Source organism: Dipodomys ordii, unplaced genomic scaffold (genome assembly GCF_000151885.1).
Source record: "Dipodomys ordii isolate 6190 unplaced genomic scaffold, Dord_2.0 Scaffold7, whole genome shotgun sequence".
NCBI lineage: Eukaryota > Metazoa > Chordata > Mammalia > Rodentia > Heteromyidae > Dipodomys > Dipodomys ordii.
The window spans coordinates 5234464-5252750 of record NW_012267223.1 but is presented as its reverse complement, the minus strand read 5'-3'; the positions used below and the strand labels follow the sequence as shown (position 1 = coordinate 5252750).

The following is an 18287-nucleotide window of genomic DNA, read 5'->3' as shown; positions in this document are numbered from 1 at the left end:
GGGGGTGCCGCGGCGAACACCGCCCCTCCCCCTCCCTCCTCCCCTTTCTCTCCTATCTCCCCCTCCTCCCCCTCCCTCCTTTCCCCTACTTCCTACTTCTTTCTCCCCCTCCTCCACTTCCTCCTCCTTTCCCCTACTTCTTTCTTCTCCTCTCCTCCTCCCCCCTCCTCCTCCCCTACCTCTCCCCTCCTCTCTTCCCCTCCCTCCTCTTCCTCTCCTCTCCTCCCTCCCTCCTCCCTTTTCTGTTCCTTCTCCTTCCCCTCTTCCTCCTCCTCTCCCTCCTCCCTTCTTCCTCCTCCCTCCCTCCTTCCCCTGCTTCCTATTTCTTCTCTCCCCCTCCTCCTTTTCCTCCATCCTCCTTTCCCCTACTTCTCCCTCTCCTCCTCCCCATCCTCCTCCCCTCCCTCTTCATTCTATCTTCCTCTCTCCTCTTCCTCTCCCACCTCCTCCCTCCCCCTCCTCTCCTTTCTCTTCTATCCCCCCTCCTCCTTTTCCTCTTCCTCCTTTCCCCCTACTTCTTCCTCTCCTCCTCCTTCTCCCCTCCCTCTTCCCTCCTCTCTCCCTCTCCTTCCCCTGCCCTATTCTCTGGAGTTGGTGTTGTGTTGGCCTGTTTCTCTGTCTTCCTGGGGACCGGGGTCTTTCGCGGCTAGGCTAGGTGAGCCGGGCGGGAAGCCGGGAAGCAGCCCTGACTCTGTAGGAGGCGAACTCTGTGAAGGAGGTGCCCTGCGGCGCACACCTGGGCCTTGTCGCCCGGAGGGAGCACAGGGACCATTCCCCAAGGAGACTGGATTCACCCCCCACCCACAGGACCCAGAGGAGACCGGGCCCGGAGGCCACAGAAAGGAGGCTGGCTTGTTTGGAGCATCTGAGCCAAAAGAGACTGGGGAAGTAACGTGGTTTCGCTGCACTCATGATTTGGTAGATTTGTTTTTTGGGGGTGGGGGTGAGGTTGGCTTTTTTCTTGTCTTCTTGGGGTAGCCTAGGCTGGCCTGGAACTCTCCATCCAGGCACCTGCCTCCACACCCAGCCCCTGCACTGTGGTGGCTGGAAAATAGGAAGGCCAGGCCCGAGCCCCAGGCTCTGGGGAGTGGGGGGCAAGCGCAGAAGCCATGGCAAGGATGGCCAAGCTCTTCCCACTGGAGGCCTGCCAGGCAGGCTGCCCACACATAAGAACGGCTCTTCTTCACTGTGAAAGAACCCATAGGTAGGAGTTAGGAAATGATGGGTCCAATTGCAGCTGCAGAAAGAATATCCTGACAAGCAGAATATCCAGAATGCAGGGCCTTGAGGACTTGTGAGGAGGAGCCCCCAGCCCTCAGGGAGGGAGCACCCCAACGAGAAGAACTGCAGGGATTCTGAAGAACAGGTTTCTGACCTGTGTGTTGTGGTTTGTGGGCTACAGTGAAGCGAATTTACTCATCGGGAGAGACGCAGCTCAGCTCGGCGGCAGAGCATTTGCCTAACGTGCGCAAGGCCCTGGGGTTTGATTCCCCGTGAGGAAGAGGAGAAGGAGGAAGAGGAGGAAGAGGAGATATAATCTGGGCACTAGTGGCAGCTAACACCTGAGATCCCAGCTACTTAGGAGACTGAGATCTGAGAATCAAAGTTCCAAGCCAGCTCCACAACTGACAGCATAAACAAACGAATTAATTAAAAATGGAAGGCTGACAGTACAAGGAAGTAGGATGTCATATGAAGCTCAAGTCAGTTTCATCATTGAACTGATCATAGGCCCAACTCATAAAAACAAAACTCAGATGCATAAACCAGACTGATAACTCGGCCGGCAAGGCTGCAGTGTGGTGAGGGAGAGGTGTCACTGTTCATCTGAAAGTGGCTTGGAGACCAGGAGATCAAATGACAGCTGAAAAGCTGGACGCCAGTGGCTCAGGGCCCCGCCCGTCATCCTGGCTACTCAGAAGGCTGAGAGCTGAGAAGCCCAGTGCAGTGTCAGCCTGCACAAGAAAGTCTGTGAGAGTCTTTTTTCTTTTTGTCAGTCAGCGGGCTTGAACTCTAGGCCTGGGCGCTGTCCCTCAGCTCTTCAGCTCAAGGCGAGAGCTCTACACTTGAGCCACAACACACTTCCAGCTTTTTCTGCTTATGTGGTGCTGAGGAATCGAACCCAGGGTCTCATGCAGGCAAGACAGGCACTTTACCACTGAGCCACCTTCCCAGCCTTTCTGGAGGATTCTTATCTCCAATTAACTACCAAAAAAGCTGGAAGTGGAGCTGTAGCTCAGTTTAGAGGGAAAAAGTTCAGGAATGGTATCAGGACCCTGAGTTCAAGCCTCAAGAGCAGCACTTTTTTTTTCTTTTCTTTTTACAGATTGCAATTGAAGGGAGCGAGCTAACCTTCCCTCACTCAAACCAATGAAGCAAATTCTCTACTTCCTACTGACGACTAGCCTCTCCGGTCATCACCAGCCATGTGCACACAAAGCCCGTGTCTGTAGACTCAAGACACCATTCATTAAAATTTTTTGGGGGGGTCAGGTCATGGGGCCTGAACTCTGGGCCTGGGCGCTGTCCCTCAGCTCTTCAGCTCTATCACTTGAGCCACAGCACCACCTCCGGCTTTTATTCTTTTTGCTTATGTGGTGCTAAGGAATCGAACTCAGGGCCTCCGGCATGCAAGGCAAGCGCTCTACCACTGAGCCACCTTCCCAGCCCTTCCTTTTCCTTTTGTTCCACTACTAGGGTTTGAACTCAGAGCCACAAGCTTCCTCTGTTTTCTTGCTCACCGACTTGCGCCATGCTTTTTGCTGGTCAGAAATGGGGTTTCACAGATCTTTCTTCCTGGGCTGGCTTTGAACTGAAATCCTCTAGAGCTGAGTAGAAACTTGGCAGGAATCCTGCAGGCTCGGCTCCTATGCGCTTCCTTTCAGCCAAGTGGGAATAAAATGAAGGAGCCTAAAGCATTCTCACTTGCAACCACACCTCAGACAGACCTTCCTGAGTTGGCATTCAAGTCGCCCACATCTACTTTGGGGTGTTCTGGAAATCCTCCTGTGGTAGGAATGTTTAAATGCCCTACATCCCACACCCTGAAATATAGAAATAGAGAGATGCCCAGTGGGCTCCTGTAACACCAGCTAGAAAGAATGCAAGCAGAGGCCAAGGCCAGCCCTGAACAGTGTCTGGTGTGCAAGCACAGAACCCCAGCAATGGGGGAAAACACAAAGGATTCTGGGGGACTGGTGTCCAATGCCAGAATGCCACCAGATGGATTTACAAGAAAATGACTGGCGCATACTTAGGGCCTGGCCGGTGTTCTCTTTCAATAAACAAGCCACCCAGGAAGACCAAGCAAGGTGCTTGGGAAGAAGCCAGCGCGCAGGGAAGTTGCTCCCAGGGTTGGGATGTTTCGCTGCTCGGGGCTCCTCATCTCTGGCTCTCACACACAATAGCTGTATGTTCCTGTCAACTGGAAAACTCCAGGAGACTGATGGTCTCCCCTCCCCCTCCTAGTCTCCCCCCTCCTCTGCACGTTCTGGTCTTTGGGGTGTACATGGCTGCTGAGCAAATATTTATTGAGCACGAATTATGTGTTGGAATTTCTCAGGTGACAGGAATGTCATTGTGTTTCCTGAGCTTCCGGGTGACTCTTGAAGGGCCACCTGAAGGCTTGGCAGATAAGGATGTCGTTGAGTCACCAGAAAGCACCAGATAGCATCTGAGGCTCAGGGAGGGAAAGGACACTGCAGATGGCGGGCACTCACTGGCAGTGATTTAACCAATGGCCGACTCAGTGGAACCTCAACTAAGAATTCTACAAGAAGCCGGGCATCGGTGGCTCACGCCTGTCATCCTAGCTACTGAGATCTGAGAATCGCAGTTCAAAGCCAGCCCAGGCAGGAAAGACAATGTGACTCTAATCTCCAATAAACCACCAGAAAACCCGAAGTGGTGCTATGGTTCAAGTGGCAGAGTGCTAGCCTTGAGCTGAAGAGCTGAGGGACAGCGCCCAGGCCCAGAGTTCAGGCCCCAGAACCAAAAAAACAAAAACAAAACACTAATCACAGGAGAGAGGGGAAAACTGGGAGAGAGCAAGGGAAGGGGTGATATTGTCCAAAAAGAAATGTACTCGTTACCTGGCTTATGTAGAAATGTACTCATTGCCTGGCTTATGTAACTGTAATCCCTCTGTACATCACCTTTATAATAACAATAAACTAAAAAAACACTAATCTTTCATGAGAGGTCTATCTTCATCTAAAAATAATCAATCCTGAGGGTCAGAGATTCAACCCACCCATCAGAGAGCTCCTTCAGATCTGCTCCTTTGACTGTTGAGCAGCATGGAAAGTCCTGCTGGCCTTACAGCCTCAACTTCCAATCGGATGGAACCATGGTAGAGTTTCCTGCCCTCAGCTCTTCTTCCGTGACAAGGAAGGCAAACTTTTCATCTAGTAGCTTGTTATTTCATTCTTCATTAGATCCCTAAAGTATGCTTGCGTTTAATAGCTTGAGACAATAAGTCTTCGCTATTTCTTATTTTCTGTGGGGCAGAAATCTGGGGTGGCTTAGGAAGGAGCTACAAGCACCTCCTGGGCTCCTGGGCCCAAGGCATTTGGGGCAGGGAGGCAAATCCAGACGCATTAGAAACAAGGAGTACTATTTGGCCTCCTTAGGTGTGACCCTAACCTTGGAGAGCGCCCTCTGTGGGCCAGTCCTGGGATCTGCAGCCACAGCCTCCTTCAGTCAACCTTCCTGGGAATTGCGCCCTTTATGGCTGGCTTCTTCCATCCTTGGCTTTCCCGGGTGTCTCCTGGCTCCCTGGAAGGGGATGTTCATGGTCTGGTTCTCATCTCTCTTGTTGCTTTTATGAGGTTCCAAGACGAGTGGAAAAATGGCATTTTTCTATTGGATTGTTCCATGAGAGCCATACCGCCAGCCTGGCATCCTACTGGTTAATTGGAGACTGAACTGATTTAGGGCCATAATCTTCCAGGTCTGACTCCTAAGTAGTATACAGGTGCAAAAACTCTCCACAAGACTCCATCTCTAATTAGTCAGCAAAAGGCAGGGTCGGATGTATGACTCAGGTGGTAGAGCACTTGGCTAGTAGGTAAACAGGTCATGAGTCGAAATTCCAGTACTGAATTCTCCCCTCCCCCAAAAAAATTGTTTTCTTAAATCTTCAGGACCTGAAATTAGAGAAAGACGGAATGGGGTGTCTTCGATTTGCCAATGGAGACATCTTGTTGGGGAGAAGTTGGCATGGAAACAATGCCAAGAGAAAGCCTCCCGGAAAGAGAGAGGAGAGGGGAAAGTAGGAGCCACCCAAAAAATGCTGCAGGGGCTGGGAACGTGGCTCAGCAGTAGAGTGCTTGCCTAGCCCGCATGAAGTCATGGGTTCAACTCCTCAGTACCACATATACAGAAAAAAACACAGAAGTGGTACTGTGGCTCAAGTGATAGAGTTCTAGCCTTGAGAAAAAGAAGCTCAGGGACAGCGCCCAGGCCCTGAGTTCAAGCCCCAGGACTGGCAAAATAAAATGTTTTTTAAATTGTGGTTTGCAATTCTCAGGCAGGCACGTTTAAGTTTGGAATAACATCAGATTCACCACAAGTTGCAAACATAACCTACGAGTTTCCCCTAGCTCTAACATCTTTCCTGACCATGGCAACCATCAACACCAGGAAATCAACACTGTCCAATGGTAACTGAACTTCCCATTTCCTCTAATGACCTTTTTCTGTTGCAGACTCAGATCCAAATTGCCTTCAGTTGTTTTCAGGCATTAACTTGCTGACATTCCTTTTGTGCAAATTTGCAAGAAGACTTTCAACTTTTCATGCTAGACAACTGGACTGGACTTAATTCTTTATTTCTTTTATTTCACTAATTTGTAGATCATCCACACATACCAAACAAAACCTGATATTCTCATTACGTAAACTTTGTTCCTCATAATGCTTTGAAGCCAGAAACTATAAATTAGATTTGTGTTGTAACAGCCTAGAAACCATAAATTATATTTATTTGTGTTGTAATAGCATAGCTTTTCTATAAATTCTCCTTTTAGTCCTGGAGATTCTAGAGGCAGCATTGCAATCTGGATGTACACATCAGCACAAGTTTTCCCAAGTATAGCTAGCTGTGGTAGAGCTCAGCCTGAAAGGTGGAAAAGAAAGTACTGCTCTTTTTCTTTCTTTTTTACGGGTGCCATTTATGATTCCTAGGGTTTTGTGTTTCTTTTTCCTTTTTTTTTTTTGTCAGTTGTGGAGCTTGAACTCAGAACCTGGGCCCTGTCCCTGAGCAATTTTGTTCAAGGTCAGTGCTCTACAATTTTGAGCCACAGGTTCATTTCTGATTTTCTGGTGGTTAATTGGAGATGAGTCTCACTGACTTTCTTGTCCGGTCTGGCTTTGAACCACAAATCCTCAGATCTCAGGCTCACGCCTGACATCCTAGCTACTCAGGAGGCTGAGATCTGAGGATTGAGGTTCAGAGCCTGTCTGGGCAGGAAAGTTCCTGAGATTCTTTTGTTTGTTTGTTTTTTCTCGGGCGTGGGGCTTGAACTCTGGGCCTGGGCGTTGTCCCTCAGCTCTTCAACTCAAGGCGAGAGTTCTACCACTTGAGCTACAGGCCACTAGTCCCTGAGATTCTTTGTTTTGTTTTTTGTTTTTGGGTCCAGTCGTGGGGCCTGAACTCTGGGCCTGAGCGCTGCCCCTCAGCTCTTCAGCTCAAGGCTAGCACTCTACCACTTGAGCCACAGCGCCACTTCTGGCTTTTTTATTTTTGCTTATGTGGTGCTGAGGAATCAAACCCAGGCCTCAGGCATGCAAGGCAAGCGCTCTACCACTGAGCCACCTTCCCAGCCCCCTGAGATTCTTATCTCCAGTTAAATACGAAAAAGCCCAAGTGCAGCTGTGACTCAATGGCAGGATGTCAGCCTTGAACACAAAGCTCAGGAGCAGTGCCCAGGCCCTGAGTTCAAGCCCAGGACTGGCAAAAACAGAGAGAGAGAGAGAGAGAGAGAGAGAGAGAGAGGATTAAAAAAATCACTAAGTTCAAATGAATTTTCCCTAAATAGATGCAGTGCTGTCTGTTGCTCCTCAGTAGAGCTAGGATGCAATTCTCTTTGAAGAATAAAAGTCACTTTTTAGTACAATCATTGTCCCCTGTTCCGCAATGTTTAGAAGACAGGCCTGTCTCTTAATTTGTAAATGTGTAATACAATGGATGTGAAGACAGGTGAGACGCTGTTCCAAAGTCTACTTAAGTTACCTTCCTCTCAGGAAGAAAAAGAAAAGCAACCGGGTACGACCCAGATGGGACTCGAACCCACAATCCCCAGCTCCGGAGGCTGATGCCTTATCCATTAGGCCACTGGGTCACCACGGAATCCGTCTTCTCACACCCGCTCCTTACGTGATGCCTCCGCCCCTGCGTTCTGTAGTCTCGCGTTGGGTGGTGGGTGATTTGGAAGCCGCCGGCGGCAGCGGCAAAATGCGCATGCGCCCTTCCGAGCCGCCGGCGCCGCGGTGCCGCGTGGGCCGGCAGTCTCCTTCCGCTGGGTTTGTGTTTGTTTTTTCCTCAGAAGATTCTCCACCTTTGCTGCGGTTTCGGCTCCGCTGGGGAACTGTAAACAGTTTTCTTGGCGGGTCCATTTTTCAAGCTATCGGGGACCGGACAGCGAGGGAGCATCTACTAAGGGACCGTCCACCAAGAGACCATCTACTAAGGGACCGTCCACCAAGAGACGGAACACCAAGGGATTGTCTACTAAGGGACCGTCCACCAAGGGACCATCTACTAAGGGACCGTCCACCAAGAGACGGAACACCCAGGGATTGTCTACTAAGGGACCGTCCACCAAGGGACCATCTACTAAGGGACCGTCCACTAGGGGATCTTCCTCAGTGCCTTGGGCCGGTATGAACTAGAAGGTTCCTGCTTTTGCACCGGCGTGGTGGCGCTGCCGGCAGGTTCCGTGGTCCGCAGAACCCAGGCCTCCCTTCCCCCCGCCGCCAGCAGCTGCCTCCGTTTACCCCCCCCCCCCGCCTCCCAGCCCCGATTGCTTAGCCCGTGGGCATCTTTGCAGATACGCTCCAAACGGCGCCGGGAAGGCGGCTCGGCGGTAGAGTGCTGGCTCGCATGCCTGAGGCCCTGGGTTCGATTCCACAGGAAGCGCCCGAGGTGGCGCCGTGGCCCAGGTGGTGGCGCGCCAGCCCTGAGCTGAAGGGCTGAGGGCAGCCAAAAGGAAAACAAGGCAGGGACCGACACCGTTCGTTGCTATTGAAAAGGGTTGAGCTTTCCCAGAACAGTGCATCTGGCGCTTGGTAGCTTTCAGAGAAACGTTTTCCTGATCTAAGTGGGTGATAATGAATGAAGTTCGTGGGTGTTGTGTTTTGTTTTGTTTTTGTCGGTCGTGGGGCCTGAACTCCGGGCCTGGGCGCTGTCCCTCAGCTCTTCAGCTCAAGGCAAGTGCTCTACCACTTGAGCCACAGCACCACTTCTGGTTTTCGAGTGGTTTATTGGAGATAAGAGTCACACGGACTGGGGTTGGGAAGATGGCTCAGTGGTAGAGTGCTTGCCTTGCATGCATGAGGCCCTGGGTTCCATTCCTCAGCACCACATAAGCAAAAAGAAAAAAAGTGGTGCTGTGGCTCAAGTGGTAGAGCACTAGCCTTGAGCTGAAGAGCTGAGGGACAGCGCCCAGGCCCAGAGTTCAGGCCCCACAACCAGACCCCCCCCCCAAAAAAAAAAGAGTCTCACAGTCTTTCCTGCCCAGGCTGGCTTTGAACCTTGATCCTCAGATCTCAGCCGCCTGAGTAGCTAGGTTGCAGGTGTGAGCCACTGGCGCCTGGCTAGACTTGATTTTTTAGCAATGTTTTACAGAAAAATTGAGTGAAAAGTAGACTGGTTCTCTAGTTTTTCCTAGTATTAAGGTTACATTAGTGTGATACATTTGTGATAATTAGCAAACTGACTTTGACACATTATTTATTTATTTATTTATTTTTGTTGTTGTTCAGTTTTGGGGCTTGAACTCTGGGCCTGAGCGCTGTCTCTCAGCTCTTCAGCTCAAGGCTAGTGCTCTACCACTCGATCCACATTGCTACTTCTGGTCTCACAGAGTTTCCTATCCAGGCTGCCTTTGAACCACAATCCTCAAATCTCAGGCTCCTGAGTAGCTAGGCTGACAGGCGTGAGTTACCAAATCTCTTCTGATTCTTCCTATTCATCCATATTGTGATGCAGACCTTGCACAAACCCATGGCTGAGACCCAGGGGAAGATCCTCCTCCTTGGGTCGTCCACCTCCCTTCGAAAAGGGGCCGTTTTCACCCAATCCTCAGAGTTGGTTTGAGAGAGCACTGGTTGCCACAAGAGACTCAGGAACTGCTGTTGAAGCAGCAGAGGAAACATCTACCGGAGAGCAGAAGTGGTTAATGCCGTTGTGCCAAGCAGCCAGCCAAACTGGTTTTCCATGTTTGAGCATCAGTGTAAAACTCACCTCAGTCCACCTTTCCTTTTAGATAAAAGTCTATCAAAATAAGTGTAGATTTAGGGCTGTACCCTGCTGGGCACCCCTGTCACACCTGTAATCCTAGCTACTCTGGAGGCTGAGGTCTAAGGACCTCAGTTGGAAGCCAGCCCAGGCAGGAGAAGTCTGAGAGATCCTTATCTCTAATGAACTACCAAAGCTGTCAGAAGTGGAGCCGTGGCTCAAGTGGTAGAACACTAGCCCTGAGCTTGAAAGCCCAAGGACAGCATCCAGGATTGGCACACACACCCTCAAAAAGGCCCCACCCTGCAGGGACCGTCCCTCTATTCTATACAGCCTCGTACTGCTCCGTCCACCCACAATGCGAAAACAAAGGCTGTCAGACAATGAGTATGATTCTAAAGGTAGAATACTTTTCTAGCACATGTGAGGTCTTGAGTTCAACTCCAGGTACTTACTACAAAAACCAAACACATGCACACACACACACACACACACCAGCTAACCTGAGAATAGCTGTAGGTCTCTTGAGCAGTAATAGAATAGTCTTTGTTATATAAATGTGTATCCTGGTGTTTGCTTTAGGGTACCTGCATTTTTTTTTCCAGTCCTGGGGCTTGAACTCAGGGCCTAGGCACCACTTCAAGGTTTTTCTGTTTATGGGGTACCGAGGGCTTCATGAACTAAGCCACATGCCCAGCCCTTAGCTGCTTTCTTTCTTTTCTTTTTTTTTTTTTTTTTGTTGGTCATGGGGCTTGAACTCTGGGCCTGGGCGCTGTCCCTCAGCTCTTCAGCTCAGGGCCACCGAGTGCTCTACCATTTGAGCTACAGCGCCACTTCTGGTTTTTTGGTGGCTTATTGGAGATAGGAGTCTCACGGTCTTTCCTGCCTGGGCTGGCTTTGAACTGGGATCCTCAGATCTCAGCCTCCTTAGTAGCTAGGATTTCAGGTGTGAGCCACCAGCACCCGGCTATTAGCTGCTTTCTTGAAGAAGCAAGTATGGCTGGTTTGAAGGGAAGTTCACCTTCCACACAAAATACTTATTGTTGAATCTTTTTTCCTCTGGAGCCCAAAATGATTGTAAAGTGACTACAGCAGAGAATCATCGGTGGCTCACGCCTGTAATCCTAGCTACTCAGGAGGCTGAAATCTGAGGATTATAATTCAAAGTCGGTTTGAGCAGGAGAGTCAGACTCTTTTCTTTTTTGTTTTTGTTGGTTGTGGGGCCTGAACTCTGGGCTTGGGCCCTGTCCTTGTGCTCTTCAGCTCAAGGTGAGCACTCTACGGCTTGAGCCACAGCGCTACTTCCAAGAGTCAGACTCTTATCTCTAACCACCAAAAAATCTGGAAGTGGAGCTGTGGCTCAAGTAGTAGATCATCACACTTGAGCACAAAAGGTCAGGGACAGCACCCAGGCCCTGGGTTCAAGCCCTACCACTGGAACCAAAAGAAAAAAAAAAAGTTGGTCAGGTGCTGGTGGCTCACGCCTGTAATCCTAGCTACTCAGGAGAGGAGATCTGAGGATCACAGCTCAGAGCCAGCCCGGGCAGGAAACTCCATCCTTGAGACTGTTATTTCCAATTAACCACCAGAAAACTGGAAGTAGCTCTCTTCGTTCAAGTGGTGGAGTGCCCGCCTTGAACTGAAGAGCTCAGTGCCCGCCTTGAACTGAAGAGCTCAGGGACAGTGCCTAGGCCCAGAGTTCAAGCCCCACAACTGACAAAAAAAAGAAGAAAAAAGTTAAAACTGTTGCTCTCATGGAACCTGTGTGTGTGTCTCTGTGTGTGTGTCTGTCTGTGTCTGTGTCTGTGTAAAAATCCTAAAGAATTACTCTAAGGGGCTGGGAAGGTGGCTCAGTGGTAGAGCGCTTGCCTTGCATGCATGAGACCCTGGGTTCGATTCCTCAGCACCACATAGCAGAAAAAGCTGGAAGTGGTGCTGTGGCTCAAGTGGTAGAGCACTCACCTTGAGTTGAAGGGCTGAGGGACAGCACCCAGGCCCAGAGTTCAGGCCCCACGACTGACAAATAAAAAGAAAAAAAAGAATTACTCTAATACAAATGATACAATATTCATTCCAGTTTGGCTTAATGAAAAAGAGAACTTAGGGACTGGGAAGGTGGCTCAGTGGTAGAGTGCTTGCCTTGCATGCCTGAGGCCCTGGGTTCGATTCCTCAGCACCACATAAGCAAAAATAAAAAAGCCAGAAGTGGCGCTGTGGCTCAAGTGGTAGAGTGCTAGCCTTGAGCTGAAGAGCTGAGGGAGAGCGCCCAGGCCCAGAGTTCAGGCCCCATGACCGGACCCAAAAAAAAAAGAAAAAGAGAACTTATTGAGTTATAATCTGAATCTATGAACCAAATTTGGGCCTGAGCTGAATCAAGTGTCACCAGGCTCTGTCTTTTTGGGTTTGCATCTCTGAAGTGGCTCCATTCTCTACTCACATCATTTCAATACAGTCAGTGAGGACAGAGACATCTCAACGCTCAAAAGCCTTAGTAAGCATCGGATTGCAGTGTGAAGCTTCTTAATCCATTTTGTGTTATCACAAAATACGTGATGCTAGGTAATCTGCAAAGAAAAGAGGTTTTATGTAGCAGACGAAACATGAGATACTGGCATCTCTGCTCAGCTCTAGTGAAAACTGTAAGGTCAGCTCCTGGATGGCCAGCAGACTCCACCCTCCTTGCAGCAAAGTCTCCACCCAGTACCTGCGTTACCTAGGCAACTGGCACACCTGGAAGAGGCCACATCTGCATCCACTGAGGTCACATCTGAATTTGATGTGGCCACACCTTTCTCCGCCCATACCCTAGATAAGGCCTAGCCCAGGCCCAGAAGCCCTTTCTCTGCGCTCTCTCTGCTCTCTCTATTCTTTTCTAGCTCTCCCTGCTCTCTCTCTCTGCTCTCTCTGCTCTCTCTCACTGCTCTTTCTGTGCTCACTCTACACTCACTTTGCTCTCTCACTACTCTTTTCTAGCTCTCTCTGCTCTTTTCTAGCTCTTTCCTCTCTTTCCCAGCTCTCTCTCATTCCCAGGTCTTTCCCAGCCACGTGGAATGCCAACCTTGCCTGGTCCCAGCAGGTCTATTGAATAAACCTACCCCTTACCTGAATACCACGTGCGTGCTGCTGGTCTTACTTGACTACCTCTTTTAAAAACCTAACAAAAACCTGCTTGGTAACATCACATCATGGCCAATGGCACCGTGGTAACAATATTTTTTAAAAAAGGGAACAGCCAGCAAGAGACACTTAGGGGCCAGGTCTATAGCAAGCTAAGCTCTCAAGGCCTAACCAGAGCCCAAGTAAACTAATCCCTTCTAAAGGCTAACCTCCCAATGACCTAAATACCTCCCATTAGGCCCCACCATTGCCCAACATCACCGTACACAGATTAAGCTTCTAGAACAGTAACCTTTCCCGGGGAGGAGACTCTCAAACTGTAGAAATTATCCCGTCTCCGTGTCTGGTGGGTGGAATATACTAGTGGGCGGAAGCCAGATAAGGTCTTTCCTGATTCCACATTGAAACTGCAGTGGCTTAGAGTAGGAGAGTATGTTCCGCCAGCATTCCCTTCCTTCCTCCCTCTCTCCCTTCGCTCCTGTCCTCCCTTAGACCTGTCTTAACATTGTTGGCACCCTCCTCTGTCCCCCAGGTGCTTCATTGTCTTTCTTTTTTGCTTTTTGGTGGTGACACTGGGGCTTGAACTCAGGGCCTGGACACTGTCTCTGAGCTTTTTGCTTGAGGCTACCACTTGAGCCACAGCGCCACTTCCACCTTTTTCTGTTTATGTGGTGCTGAAGAATCGAACCTGGGACTTCATGCATGCTAGGCAATCACTCTCCACTAAGCCACCTTCCCAGCCCCTCAAAGGCAACTTTTGATAGTATACTTCTCTTGGAGGTTCTTTTCATGGTTGAGAGCACTAGAATGCCTAGGTCTGAATCCTGGCTCTGTCATTTGTTAGCTATGTAAACCAGTATCAATTACTTACTCATGATTCATTCTCCTCATCTGAGAAATGGAGTAACAGAGCCACCTGGCAGAGGAGTGACAATTAAATGTATAAAGACATGCATAACACTCAAAACACTTCGAGAAGCACAGTACTTATGATTTTCAAGCCAAAGAAAATTTAGCCTTGTAAAAAAAAATACATATATGCCAGTGCAATACCATTTGATCCCTGTCCAAAGTCTGAAGTAGACCCTGAGATGTGGCCCAAGCTGGCATGCATGAGGTCCTGGGTTCGATTCCTCAGCACCACATAAGCAAAATAAAAAGCCAGAAGTGGTGCTGTGGCTCAAGTGTAGAGCACTAGCCTTGAGCTGAAGAGCTGAGGGACAGCGCCCAGGCCCAGAGTTCAGGCCCCATAACTGGACCCCCTTCCCCCCCCAAAAAAAAGACTGACCCATAAAAAGATAAGTTGTAATCTGGCTCTAACTGGTGATACCACGTGCTTACAGTAAACCCTGCCTTTTGCACATGCTTACAGTAAACTCTGCCTTTTGCCCCCCCCAAAAGGTAGACCTCACCCACTAAATTTGTGTGCCATTTTAAACCAAGGTGATGGCTGGTCTAAACAGCCATTACAAGCAAACTGTAACCTCATTGGCCACCTGTGTGTGGTCGGGTGTGACCGTACAATCCTTTGTGTGTGTGTTATGATCCCATTGTTCACCTGCCAGTGACCAGGCTTGATCTCATGGATTTTGCCTTTTAAAACCAAAGAATGGGGGCCGCTCAGGGTCACAGTATCAGCTCCAGAGCCTATGTTGTGGCCCTGATCAGTCAGTGTAGGAACCTTCTCAAGAAAGTTGCTTCTTTGTTAACAACTCTGTTGCAGTGGGCTCTGTCACTCCGGACGACTAGGTGGGCTTGCCTGCCTGAGTAGGGGTCTTCCTACTACAAGCCCTAAAAACAAGCACAAGACACAGTGAATCACATAAGTACAAAACTTCAGAGATAACTATAGCTCTCCAAGGTTAGGATACTGTGGATCAGAGCTCTCAAAGTATTTGTACAGTTCCCTAACTCAGATTTACAAGATTCAAATCTCTCCATTAAGAGAAGACCACAACATTGATGAAAGTGAACTAAGTAACTCAAGGGCAGCCATGAGAGCTTGGGAGGGAGGGAATGAGAGGAAAGGGGGAACAGTATGCACTAAGAAAAAGGAAAGAAATGTACATATCACCCGATTTGGAAGAAATAGTTGTACTGTCAAAGTTGGTAGAGTTCACAAACTTTATGGATCATGATAATGACAATTCCCTTTGTGAAGGTTAAAGTGTATTTATGACTTTAGCTAAGTATCATTACCCCACAATACTGAGAAATTTATGTAACCACCTAATCTCAATAAAGAAATGAGAGAGAGAGAGAAAGAAAGAAAGAGAAATCACAGCCTAGACTCCAACCTCCAGCTTCTAAACCAAAGCAAAGACCTCCAAGCAGGTTAAAGTCCTGTGCCTGTCCCTGCCCCAGAACCATTCACAGTGGCCTGAGAGTGCTCTGCAGTGATTGGTTCAGAGATGAATTCCTTCCACATTCTTACATTTACAGGGAAGGGATTATGTTGACTAGGTGTAGGAGCAGCCTCCTACCTTGGCTGCTACTCTGTGAGTGGGACTGGCATGAACTCCTGCCAGGCAGAATGGACAAAGTTCACTGAACTTACTAGTGGTACAGAAGAGACCAATACAACTTTCCTAAAGAACTCCCCTTTTAGGACATAGAAGACTTGCTGAAAGCAAACACTAACAGCTCATGATCCAAATGCTTGTAGTCATCTCCAGCATTACAAAACAAAAAGCAACAACAGACAATCATGAATTCAGACTGTATTAATAGCACAGAAGTTCATCTTTTTATTGAACTTGGGGTGGTTTATGGTTTATTTAAAAAAAAAAAACAGTCTTGCAGCCGGGCGCTGGTGGCTCACGCCTGTCATCCTAGCTACTCAGGAGGCTGAGATCTGAGGATCTCGGTTCAAAGCCAGCCCAGGCAGGAAAGTCTGTGAGAGTCTTATCGCCAAAGAACCACCAGTAAGCCGGAAATGGTGCCGTGGCTCCAGTGGTAGAGCTTGAGCTTTGGGTAGAAGAGCTCCAGGCCATCTTCCAGGATGTGAGTTCAAGCCCCAGGAGCAGCACAGACACAAAACAAAGAAGCCAGGGGTCCATGGATACAGTTACGCGAATGCACTACGCGAAAGCTTGTAACTCTGCATTTGAGATGACAATACATAACCAAACAACGTTGACCCTCCAGACAAAGCTTGTGCTACTGTATTACCGTTTCCACACAAGTCTTTTATGATGCAATTAAAAAACAAGCAAGCAAGCAAGCGGGTAAAGGGGGGGGGAAGAAGCGAACGGACACGACGCCTGCGCCCCGCTGCCCTGCAGCCGCCGAGCTCCCAGGACGCCGCAGCGAGGAAAGCGGGCGCTCGCGCTGCATGCCGGGATCTGGGGCGCGCAGGCCCGGCCCCAGACCGCTCCCTGGTCTCGCGATGCCGTCCTGTCTTCCTCCTGCTCCTCCTCCTTCTTCTAGGCCCCAGGACCCCTCCCCTTCGGCCCCGCCTAACGTGTTTTTCAAATCCTCCAATGGGCGCGCAGCTTGGGCTCGAACCAGCCAATCGGAGTGCAGAGTCACCGGGAAATTTAAATCGGGCCGGCCGGCGGCACGAGGCACACCGTCCCTGGGCTGAGCCGCGTTGGACGTTTCGAGGGCAGCGGATCCGCTCCCGGTGAACCCCGCACCGCCTCTCGAAGAAGCCTCAGCCCGATCTCCTGGTATGGTGGACCCCGGCTCCGTCCCCGCCGCGGCGCCGACGCCTGGCGGTCGCGGGGTTGCGCGGGGCCTGGCGATCGCGGGAGGGGAGGCTCGGGCGGGGGCAGGGGGGGAGAGGGATCCGGTCCGGGCGGGCCTGGGGATTGTTTGGCTTTCCTTCCCCGGGTGATCGGGCCTCGGGGGCTCGGTTCGTGGAGGTGGAGACTGGGTCGGGGATTAAGGGCGCTGCGAAGGGTGCAGAATGCGCCAGCTGATCCCGGCGGGCCCGGAGCGAGGGTCGGGGAGGGGCCGCTGGAAGCGGCGGCCGGCCTCTCCTCGGTCCGCGCCGCGCCCTCCCGGAGCTCGGCGCTCGGGGCTCGCCGTGGCGGAGCTGCTTCGGGGAAGGCGATCTCTGACGCCGGGGCCTGGGGTTGGCTGTGTCCCTGTCGTGGGCGAGCCGCGGGGAATTGAGGATAGCGAATTGGGACCTTCCTGACACCTCCCCGCATCCGCCTGAAACGATCAGGAAGTGCAGATGTGTGCGGGGCGCTGCAGCTTCCAGTGTTCACCGGGGACAAAGCTGGTTATGCCGGGCCCCGTCATGGCGTGGCTCCAATGCTTATATAACGTTCCGGTGTGGAGAAGGTCCTTACTTGTGGTCACTGGATGACAGTGAAGTTCAGAGAGCCTCTATAGAGCATCTGAATTTACTGCCCTGTGAGGACATAGGTCCCCACAAGTCATTGTCATTCGTCTATCCCCACTTGGGGTTGGATTAACCTTCATAGATTCCAGAATGTTAAGAGCCCACCGTCTTGATCTTGGGACGGCCAGGTGTTTCAAAAGTCACCGGTCTCAGTAGAGGTCCACAGTGTGCTGCAGGACACAGGTTGGAGATGTATGGGAAGTGTAAAACCTTTTTTTTTAATTATTGCTAACATGTCTAGGTAGTAGTTGGGTAAAATAGTATCATTCTTTTTTTTCTTTTTAATGCGGTTACTGAAAGATTTATGTGGCTTGCATTAGCTTTCTGATGGACAGTTGTTCCAGGAAGTCTGTACTTTAGTCTAAGAAGGGGACAGCTATTCTTGGAGTAAAACTATACCTACAACGCTGAGAACTGGAAGGTACTTGTAGGTGGTTCAGGGGTGGGCTGAGTAGGTGGCTGATAATTCTGTGCCTGCTTGGTGCTCTCCTTGTTGACAAAGCGAAATGAAATTAGGGAATTCTTTTTTTTCCCCCCTCCTAGCTTCTAGCTTTCTCCCTTTGTCTCAACCATGTCCACCAATGAGAATGCTAATTCACCAGCTGCCCGGCTGAACAGATTCAAGAACAAGGGAAAAGACAGCACGGTGAGTACCTTTGGTTTTTGGTTTTTTGGGATATTTTAGAATTGGAAGATGTTTGTTGAGAAGGGGTTGACACTGAAAGAAAACTAGTCACCTGGCTCCAAAGCTGATATCATAGGTGAAGTGATAAACCTTCTCTGCGTGTAGGAAATGAGACGGCGCCGGATAGAAGTTAATGTGGAGTTGAGGAAAGCTAAGAAGGATGACCAGATGCTGAAAAGGAGAAATGTCAGCTCCTTTCCTGATGATGCCACCTCTCCGCTGCAGGAGAACCGCAACAATCAGGTGTGTGGATTTCACGAAGGGCTTGTAAACCTGGAGAATCCACCGGGACATTGCTTAGAAATCTAATATGTACTTTTGACAATCAAATATCTGAAGATCTGTTTTTCTGTTCCCAGTCAGTTGTTCTGATTGGTTTTCTTTGCTATCTGTTCTCTAATCTACTGAAGCTGATTCCAAGGTCTTCAATTATTTGTTTTGGACCATGCTAAGGATTGAGCCCAGAGCTTTATACAACCAGCCAGTGCTCTGCACAGAGCCGCATCCCTAGCTCCCGGTGTTTCCCAGGACACCTGAGGCAAGCTTCAGGTGTCCTTGGATTTCCTGCTTCTAGATGGCCACCTGTTCTAATGTTAACTGTCTCTAGAAGTAACCATTTTGAGTGTTAACTCTTTTTATGCGGGGGGGGGGGGGGGGGGGGGGGGGGGGGG

At 50.0% G+C, this 18287-nt stretch overlaps 2 protein-coding genes and 1 non-coding gene across 3 annotated transcripts in view; 1 reads left to right on the top strand and 2 right to left on the bottom strand.

Annotated features, from left to right (window-relative positions):
• LOC106001500 (chromosome unknown open reading frame, human C17orf58) overlaps nucleotides 1-7617 on the bottom strand; it is a 19288-nt gene extending 11671 nt beyond the window's left edge. Inside the window, exon 1 of the mRNA XM_013036598.1 lies at nucleotides 7379-7617. Coding sequence (XP_012892052.1) covers nucleotides 7379-7617 — 239 coding nt within the window. The remainder of the gene's footprint in view (nucleotides 1-7378) is intronic.
• On the bottom strand, nucleotides 7271-7343 carry Trnar-ccg. The gene has a single exon. It is a non-coding gene; the product is annotated as a tRNA-Arg (tRNA).
• An 8533-nt stretch (nucleotides 7618-16150) lies between the features above and the next one.
• The window catches only part of Kpna2 (karyopherin alpha 2 (RAG cohort 1, importin alpha 1)), a 10813-nt gene continuing 8676 nt past the window's right edge, over nucleotides 16151-18287 (top strand). Inside the window, exons 1-3 of the mRNA XM_013038118.1 lie at nucleotides 16151-16248; nucleotides 17475-17577; nucleotides 17722-17859. Of these exons, the coding sequence (XP_012893572.1) occupies nucleotides 17503-17577; nucleotides 17722-17859 (213 nt within the window). The 5' untranslated portion in view covers nucleotides 16151-16248; nucleotides 17475-17502. The remainder of the gene's footprint in view (nucleotides 16249-17474; nucleotides 17578-17721; nucleotides 17860-18287) is intronic.